Source organism: Cibotium barometz, chromosome 18 (assembly GCF_041138505.1).
Source record: "Cibotium barometz isolate CiBa-2024 chromosome 18, ASM4113850v1, whole genome shotgun sequence".
Classification (NCBI taxonomy): Eukaryota; Viridiplantae; Streptophyta; class Polypodiopsida; order Cyatheales; family Cibotiaceae; genus Cibotium; species Cibotium barometz.
In genome coordinates, this window is record NC_141063.1 from 46839216 (window position 1) to 46848400 (window position 9185).

At 43.7% G+C, this 9185-nt stretch overlaps 1 protein-coding gene across 3 annotated transcripts; it reads left to right on the plus strand.

The window, feature by feature from the left end:
• Window positions 1–616: 616 nt before the first annotated feature.
• On the plus strand, window positions 617–8961 carry LOC147629408 (putative elongation factor TypA-like SVR3, chloroplastic). 3 transcript variants are annotated; one of them, XR_015267947.1, is made up of 8 exons: window positions 617–827; window positions 1073–1185; window positions 1271–1474; window positions 1625–1801; window positions 1894–2046; window positions 2291–2380; window positions 2659–3257; window positions 8066–8961. XR_015267947.1 is itself a non-coding variant. In XM_086812675.1 (7 exons), the coding sequence occupies exons 1-7, from the start codon at window positions 632–634 to the stop codon at window positions 8117–8119; spliced, it is 987 nt and encodes a 328-aa protein (XP_086668801.1). In that variant the 5' UTR covers window positions 617–631; the 3' UTR covers window positions 8120–8961. The 3 variants fall into 3 exon arrangements, 2 of the variants coding, with proteins under 2 accessions (XP_086668801.1, XP_086668802.1); XM_086812675.1 differs by lacking the exon at window positions 2659–3257; XM_086812676.1 differs by lacking the exons at window positions 2291–2380; window positions 2659–3257.
• Window positions 8962–9185: the final 224 nt, after the last annotated feature.

The following is a 9185-nucleotide window of genomic DNA, read 5'->3' on the forward strand; positions in this document are numbered from 1 at the left end:
CCCTAGCTGTACCCACCAGCCATGAATAGGCCATGGAGGGGCTGTAGGACAGCCCTAGGGGCAGGCCAGGGGAAGCATATAGGCTGTACAGCCTATTTATGGCTGTAAGGGCAAGTATGGGGGGGCAGCCCATACAGGCTGCCCAGTCTCCAAATAGCCTGTAAAACAATGCCCAGCCTCCTATACGGTAGGCGCTTAGTGACCAGCCTCCTATACAATAGGCGCTTAGTGACCAGCCACCATCAAGGTACTGATGCGCAGCCTTTTATGGAATTGTATTGCCAAATGAAAAGAGAAAGGAGGTGTTGCCTAGCTGCTGTACAGTTTGCCCCAAAGAGAGGAGAAGGCTATCCAGCCCTGCTGTCCACTGTACGGCCAACAAAAGGGGAAGAGAGAGAGGCTGCACTGTTGGCCACTGTACGGTCAGTTGCAGTTGCAGTTGCTCTGGAGAGGAAGAGAGAAGAAAACGTTTTTATTAGCTCCCACCACCCTCTCCTCATGCGCATGCTTCCCTGTTTCTAAATGTGCCATTTTGTAAACACGGTTTCTATGCAAGTATACATAAGGCCTTTATCTATTACATAAACTCTCTCAGTGTTTACTATTTTCTTTGTCATGTCTTTTGTTTGCTATGCTTTTTCTAGAGAAAAAAAGCATAGTTTGTATATCAAAACATGTTGTCCACAGTGGACAAGCCGTCGGATCCCCGTTCTCGTTTTTTGAAGGACCCCTGTTCCTGTTTTCCCATTTCTGTTACTGGCAACTGTTGTCCCGACAGCAATCATTTCCCTATTCTCATCATCTCTGGTGTGCTGAGTTTGTAGTAGGTTAGTGCTCGATCACCTGTCATATCAATCTGTTGCCTGGTGAGCTCGCCAATTATCCTTTCATGCCTGTGAATCTTTGCTCTTCAAGGGCTGTGGCAAACAAGCTGCCAAATATTTTTGTTAAGTTTAAGCATGGCCAGCCTATTAATGTTTCTCAATTGTGTCTTTACTCCTTTGAGCTTCCGAATGGAACTTGTAGTTGTTTTAATATTGAGGGCTAATCTACTCTTGTTTTTTGGAAACAGCCAAAGAGGGGCCCAAGACGAAGGTTAGAACTGATATCAGAAATATTGCTATCATTGCTCATGTAGACCATGGGAAGACCACTCTGGTGGATGCAATGCTGCGGCAGGCAAAGGTAGTTTTTGCATGGAAACTATTGATTAGATTCAATTTGCTTTGTTGTGGGGAGATATAACACCTTGCTCAATACTGTTTTGAAGGTTTTCCGAGATAATCAAACGGTTCAAGAAAGAGTAATGGACTCAAATGCCTTGGAGAGAGAGCGTGGGATCACAATCTTAAGCAAAAACACAGCTATACGCTATAAAGGAACAAAGATAAACATTATTGACACGCTCGGTCATTCTGACTTTGGTGGAGAAGTCGAACGTGTTTTGAACATGGTGGATGGGGTCCTTCTTTTGGTACATTTCTTTGCAATTTCATGGGTCACCTTACTTTGTTTGTATGCTTGTAGAGGTTGTTACCTAGTACTGTTAGTTGCTCATGAGGCATGATAAGTTGAGCAGCACTGAGTTCACACTAAAACTAGGAGGATTGCTTGTCATTGCCAGGTTGACTCGGTTGAAGGTCCCATGCCACAAACAAGGTTTGTGCTGAAGAAAGCCCTTGAACTAGGGCACTCGGTTGTGGTGGTTGTGAATAAGGTGGACAGGCCTTCTGCCCGCCTGGATTTTGTGGTTAACAGCACATTTGAACTCTTTGTGGAGCTTAATGCCACAGATGAGCAGGTTTTGTGTTCTCTTAAGCCTTTTAAGTTTGCTTATGCATTCCTTTTTGCATAAAAGAATCTGACAGAATTACATGTGGACAATGGATGCAGTGTGATTTCCAGGTTGTTTATGCAAGTGGCATCAAAGGCAAGGCAGGATTAGAGGCAGATGCGCTTGCTGATGATTTGGGACCCCTTTTTGAAACTATCTTACGATGCATTCCGGAGCCCCGGGTTGACATGGATGGCCCTCTTCAAATGCTTGTATGTATTCTTCCTTTTCAATTTCAATACTCTTGGAAGGTAGAGGCATCAGAGGGAATTCTATTGCTTAAATCAGGAGGTTGGCTGCAAAATAGAATGAGAGGAAGACAGAATGCAGAAGTCCTATAGATGACTGTAAAGAAGCATCAATGTCATGCTCAACTCATCTGAGCGCGCTCAATACTTCACGGTGTGAAAACCATGGCGTGAGAATAATGATATGATCGTATGTATATGTATGCAGGTGACTAATTTAGATTACGATGAACACAAGGGTCGCATGGCCATTGGTCGTGTACATGCTGGCAGGATCTCAAAAGGAATTGAAGTGAAGGTTATTAGTGTCAACTTATTGTGTCTGCTGATGCATTACAATATAGGATCAGTTTCTAGGTGTACCACTTGTGATTATTTGGCTACCAGTTATGTTTTGTTGAAATGTAAAGTTGGTCCTCTAGCCATAGTTGTCATTGCTCCAGTTGATTGTGATTCTTGTTCGAAGCTTTCATATACACCCTGATTCTTCTCTTTGTTTTCTCCCCTTCTACTCTAGGTTATGCTTTCATACTGTCCACCTAAGTGAGGAACTGAGATTCTATCCTTGATTTGCAGGTTTGTACTCCATATGGAGCATGCAGACCTGGGAGGGTGAACGAGCTTTTTGTGTTCGACAATTTCACGAGGGTGCCTGCGGATTTGGTGGAGGCCGGTTTGGCTTTCCTGATGGTTTTCCCAAGTTGCATGACCTTCTCGGATGTTACATTGCGATCCTTAAACATCTTCGCAACAAGGGCGCCCATATTTTTGAGCAAATGTTCAATTTTGAGGCTCCTAGGTGGTCGCCAAGCGAGCCTAAAGACGCAAACATCTTTCTTATCAATGAAAATCTCAGTTTTGAGCATCTTACCAAGCTTGATAGTGTGCTTGAGGACATCCTCAATCACACGGTAGATGGTTTGGCTGATTTGCAGGTCTTGCAACCGCTTGTCCAAGCCATCGCACATCGAGCCAAAGAGATGTGCAACATCGATATGCGAAGGCCAGCTGGTTGGGAGATATCATGTGATGCGCTTTATAGGTACTCCCCAAGTGGAGACTTCGGCCTTTGACAGACGGTTGGGGTTGATGTGGGCCTAGGACCCTCACACACGTGCATGGATTGAGCATGCGACCCAGTGGCGGAACACTCTTTTTGGATGATGTTTACAGAGGTACAATATCTTGCAATTTGTCAACCCTTGAGCAATGTGGTAGATAGTTGTGGAGCTTAAACTTTGATCACCTGTTTGCATTTGCACGACTATTTTGAGGTTTGTGCATTTGCTTTCATACACAAACGTTGATGGACAGTGTTATATTGAAATTTTCAGTCCTGCGTTGTTTCAAATGCAGAATTTCAATCTTGAAATGCCCTGTAACGATTGTTTCTGAAAATCAGTCTGACTTCTTTCTTATTAGGCTGAATATGAGATTCACTGATGGGGACTTTTAAACGAAGACATCGTTTCAGAATAATTAATGAAAAGAATTTTAAGTTTTAGATTCCCAAGTGTAGTGCGGTAAAATATATGCCATACCTATGTTTTCATGCTGCATTCTTTTGGTTTGTTAGATGGCATTGCTCTTGGTACCCTTTTTTAATCCAAGAATAAATGGGTAGAGACCAGTTTTCTCACGGGTGGTCTGGCATGGTCTGATGGAGAGTCACCAGTTAATTAGCTGCCAAATGGGCAGCCAGCTAAAAGCATGGACTTGAGCCAGAGGGCAGTTGGGGCAGTGGTCGCCAGCGTGAGGTACAATATTCTTTCCTTGCAGAATCCCACTTATTCAAAATAATGACTATGAATGTATTTCGAAGGTATGATCATTATCATTGAAGATTGTCCATATTCATTCGTGTAGAAATCCCTGCATAACGCCTGGTGTACGAAGGTTCACATAGAGTTATATGAAGAAATCACAGTTATTTGAAGTGTTTAGTTCTCTATGAAACTTTGACATCAAAAATTATGTTCCACACTAACTAGAGGTAGACAGCACACTGCTTAGCGTGTCAGTCGTGCTCTCACATTATTTGTTCGATATTCCTTTTCGCATATAAGTAAAATTACATCGTAATATGATCTGTTACCCATTTATTCTTGGATTAAAAAAGGGTACTAAGAGCAATGCCATCTAACAAACCAAAAAAATGCAGCATGGAAATATAGGTATGGCATATATTTTACCGCACTACACTTTGGGAATCTAAAACTTAAAATTCTTTTCATTAATTATTCTGGAAACAATGTCTTCGTTTAAAAGTCCCCATCAGTGAATCTCATATTTAGCCTAATAAGAAAGAAGTCAGACTGATTTGCAGAAACAATCGTTATAGGACATTTCAGGATTGAAATTCTGCATTTGAAACAACGCAGGACTGAAAATTTCAATATAACACTGTCCATCAACGTTTGTGTATGAAAGCAAATGCACAAACCTCAAAATAGTCGTGCAAATGCAAACAGGTGATCAAAGTTTAAGCTCCACAACTATCTACCACATTGCTCAAGGGTTGACAAATTGCAAGATATTGTACCTCTGTAAACATCATCCAAAAAGAGTGTTCCGCCACTAGGTCGCATGCTCAACCCATGCACGCGTGTGAGGGTCCCAGGTCCACATCACCCCAACCGTCTGTCAAGGCCGAAGTCTCCACTTGGGGAGTACTAATAAAGCGCATCACATGATATCTCCCGATCAGCTGGCCTTCGCATATCGATGTTAAACACATCTCTCTAGCTCGATGTGCGATGGCTTGGACAAGCGGTTGCAAGACCTGCAAATCAGCCAAACCATCTACTGTGTGATTGAGGATGTCCTCAAGCACACTATCAAGCTTGGTAAGATCCTCAAAACTGAGATTTTCATTGATAAGAAAGATGTTTGTGTCTTTAGGCTCGCTTGGCGACCACCTAGGAGCATCAAAATTGAACATTTGCTCAAAAATATGGGCGTCCTTGTTGCGAAGATGTTTAAGGATCGCAATGTAACATCCGAGAAAGTCACGCAACTTGGGAAAACCATCAGGAAAGCCAAGAAGTGTTGAAATTTGCTTCTCACAAGGCTCTAACAACAAAGGCTTCATAGTATTCTCAGCTAAAGACTTCAGCTCTTGCGTACGTTGAGGCTGAAAAGTGCGATCTGACGGGGGGGGCTGGGCACCTCACAACAAAGCTTGGACTTGAAAAATGTCTGGAGTGAAATTGAGGAATCATATTCAGTTTGATTATAGCAGAACCACCAGAGTTGAGTATATGACAAATTGAGCAAATTTTGCCATGGACCTATTGGTTTCTGCAGGGATGCCAAAAGCCTTTTAGATGGCCCGTCATTGGCAGATTGCCAATTCCTGATAATATTGCGCACAATCTCGTCCACTGTGCGAAGCGTGGCATTGATGAGATTCAGAACTTCAAGGCTTCTTGTGGTATGCAGAGGATGATACAGATCTACATTATGTGCCTCCTTGGCCGATCCCTCTTCATGCACACTGCCTTTCAGCTGCTTCATCTTCGGACCTCCTCCTCCTTGGTCCTATGCAACTAAAGAAATTCAGCGCTTGCTTCGCTTAGAAGCAAGCAAGCGTCGTCCAGCCCTTTGAAACACCTGCTTCGCTGCGCGTGTGGAGAGAGGCAGCTCCTCAGTGCTCCTCAACTCCAGATTTCAATGGCCAACCGGGGGTTGTGAGCAGGGGGAGATCCTCTAGCTCCTTTATGACTGGAAACATAGGGGATGATGCAAAAAGCATGGCAGAAGCAGAGGGGAAGGAGAGGAGGGAGCTGTTGCCGCCATAGTTTCTTGAAAAGAAGAAACAGACTAAAAGAATCAAGAACCGTCTTCTTGAAATCGATATGCAAGTACTTTTAAATGAAGCCTTCTTTTATAAAATTGCAAAAAGGTTGATTTAATATTGTACATGCGTTGAATGCTACACGTGGACATGCTTAGGGTGTTTACACACCTCTCGAGCGCCCGCCATCACAAATGTAGGATGGGCAGGAGGGCTTTACACACAGCCCGCCCGCCTAAAATATTACTTTTAAAAGGCATTTGCATGGCACGTCGTGGATATAGCCTATTGGTTCCAATCTTGCTTCTCCATTGCGGGGTCCAGGGTTTAATCCAATCATCTTGCTTGGGTGCTGCTTTGTACTTTTGGACAGAGGTTTATCGCCGCCCATACTTTTGGTGGCCCTGATGTTCCGCGTCCATTGAGAGCGCGACAGTTGTTCGCCACGCATGCACACGCACCTAGGCGCCATATATGACGCCTGGTGTGTAAACCCCCTGATACACACGTGTATGTATACAAATATATCGAAGAAGCCTTGGCAAATACAAAGCTTTAGCCACACATTGAGGCCTCCCCTTATTGCCTCATTCTGATGTTCTCTTTGATGCAGCGAAGATTGACAACCCTATCATGCAACTCCATCAATGTACGCTTGTCCCATCACATGATGGTTTTTTACTACCAGCTTCCGAGGCATGCCAGTTGCTCACCGCTTAAGTTGTAGAAAAAACCTTGCTACTACATGTTGATCCTCCCATTTGCCAATCATGGGCAAAGAAAGCAAGCATGATCAGGCTATTGGCCATGTCGCGCTCCTCCATAACCTCTTCAAAGGGAGTGTTCAAATCTGACACATCGTTGGCTGAGAGCGGCCATCTCCAGCTCTTGCAACATTTGCATATTGAGCGTTGTGTGCATGATGTTGGGCTCTTCCTTTAGATAAGCTGCTTCAGTGCTCTCTATGTCACTCTCTTTTGCTTAGTTAGAAGAGTGCTTCTAGATGGCTATTGGTCACCGATCTTGCATGAGGATGCTGAGGAGTATGTACGTAGATGTAGTGGTTACTCTCAAAGAAAGCCTATTGCATATGCTACATTGTTCCATATCTCCCCAACACCAAAATGGAGCTCTTACATCGAAAGCTATTTCACCCATGGTCACATTGATGAGAAGCTTCTTGCTCATAAGAAGAAGGCTATTGAAGTTGAGGCTTCAAGATATGAACTGATTAAAGTCCAACTCTACAAACGGGGCAAGGATGGCAACTTAAGAACCTGTGTTTGTTAATCGGAATACCTTAATGTTTTGACAAATGCACATGCAGGAGTCGGAGGTGGAAAGATCTGGAGATACCACCGCCTTCGTCTCTCAAGCACCGCATAGACTAGCAATCCATTGCGGAAAGGTGATATAGCTATATGTGGTAACACGCTTGCGGCAAATTGTGTCTCTCAAGCACCGAGAAGGTTAGCCCCCTATTGTGGAAAGGTGTTGATTGCTAAAAGTGGATCCAAAGCACCATGTCTCTCCTCCTTAATACAAGCATAGTCGAGGATGACTATGATTTAAGGGCGGGGTAATGTCATCAAAATATACTTTTGATATGTTTAAAATGATTATGAAGCCCCAAAATATAATTTTGATCACACCCAAGGTAACCCGTGTGGTCAGAATGCAAGTTTGGGACATAAAACGTGATTTTCTCTCTCTAGGCTAGAGAGAGAAAATGCTCATAAATGCCATGGAATGAGCTACAGAAGCGGGAATGAAAATGCCAGGTTCTAGAAGTGTTAAGAACCTAATGAAACATTCAAAAGCTACTAGGAAATCTTCTAAGGATTCCGACAAGCTTTTACGGGATCAAAACAGCCTAGAAATGACCTCGAAACGGACAATTAATGTGCCGGGAGCAGTACGGAATGGAGGGAACAAGGGGGCAAGGCCAACAACGAGGGGATAAGCATTGGAAGGCTCTAGAAGGATGACTTATTAACTTGGGTAGCAAGCCACATGATAAGCAAAAATAGGCCAAAAAAGTGTTTATAATTATAGGTCAAAAGTGCAGCTTTTTCTACCTCTCTCTAGCTTTTTCATCAGCGCCAACTTTAACTTGACAAACAGGTTTTCAATCATGGTGTGGAAGTATCTAACAATCTTCCTATTTGTCTAATGATATGGGTGCAGGGAGCGTATCAACGGGATCTCCCACCAAAAGGAAGAGAGGCAAAGCAAAAGTAGCTGAAGAGGAAGATGTGGAGCCTTTCAAACCTATCAACATCAAAGTAATGGGCACCTGCTTTGTTGACAAGAATGTCTTGGAAGAATCAGCCACCTGTGCGTTCCAATGATAGTTCTATGACAAGGAAGGAACAAAGTGCAGCTATGTGGATCTGCCAGACACATTCACTAGGATCCACAGGAAACCAGAAAACATGGCAGTCTTCAAGAGTGTGGGGTTGGACGGATACTTCAATCTACCTCCGTGCGGGATAGACCTTCAAAGAAGTTATGAGTTGATGTCCTCGATCAACAAGGATGGGGTTGCCAGAATCACCAATTTGGATGGTGAACAGACAGAGGTTAAAATAGATGATGGTATCATCAACCAGGCATTACACTTCTGGACAGTTGGAGCTTTGAGGCTACCTGATAGGTTGACAGATTCAGAGCGAAGACAGACCTTCTTGGATCTTAATGTGGGAACGGAGACCTTCAGAGGGCTGAACAAAAAGGAAGTGGTAGTACCCCTTATGCTTTACAGCCAACAATTTCACATTGGAAACCACCCAGGTATACCAACCCTAATAAAAGGGTGGCCAGCTTCATGACGACGGCGGTGCAAAAGGGAAGAAACCAACCTGCCCAGTTTTTAAAAGCCATCTATAGTGATTTGCTCGAGCACCCGCAAATGGTAAACTTCAAAGAGAACCCACACATTGGGGCTGGGCATATGCTGACCAGAATAGCCTATCAGGCTTTGGGAGCTGCAAACAGATTGCCACCTCCATTAACACAAAGGGGTTCTGCACCTTCTGCCCTTGCTATCCCTCCTGCACCCAAATCCTAATCCTAGTCCAAGACCATTGTCCCTAATTGGACATAAACCCCCACATATGGACCCCCCCTTCTTGCAAATCCTAATCCTAGTCCAAGACCATTGTCCCTAATTGGACCTGCAAACAAATCCTTAGGAACATATGATTCATATGTGATAAAGCCAAATCGTGTCCAGAGGCCTCTGTATGCCGTGGTCATACATCACAATAACATCTGTGATTGTACCAAATTTTCCAAAATACTTCTT

What these genes read in the sequence shown, in the direction of transcription:
- LOC147629408 (XM_086812675.1), top strand. Translation starts at nt 632, where the DNA reads ATGCTTTTTCTAGAGAAAAAAAGCATAGTTTGTATATCAAAACATGTT. An exon ending in TGGATGGGGTCCTTCTTTTG is followed by an intron (nt 1,475 to 1,624) that starts GTACATTTCTTT and finishes TGTCATTGCCAG; the next exon opens with GTTGACTCGGTTGAAGGTCC. An exon ending in TTAATGCCACAGATGAGCAG is followed by an intron (nt 1,802 to 1,893) that starts GTTTTGTGTTCT and finishes CAATGGATGCAG; the next exon opens with TGTGATTTCCAGGTTGTTTA.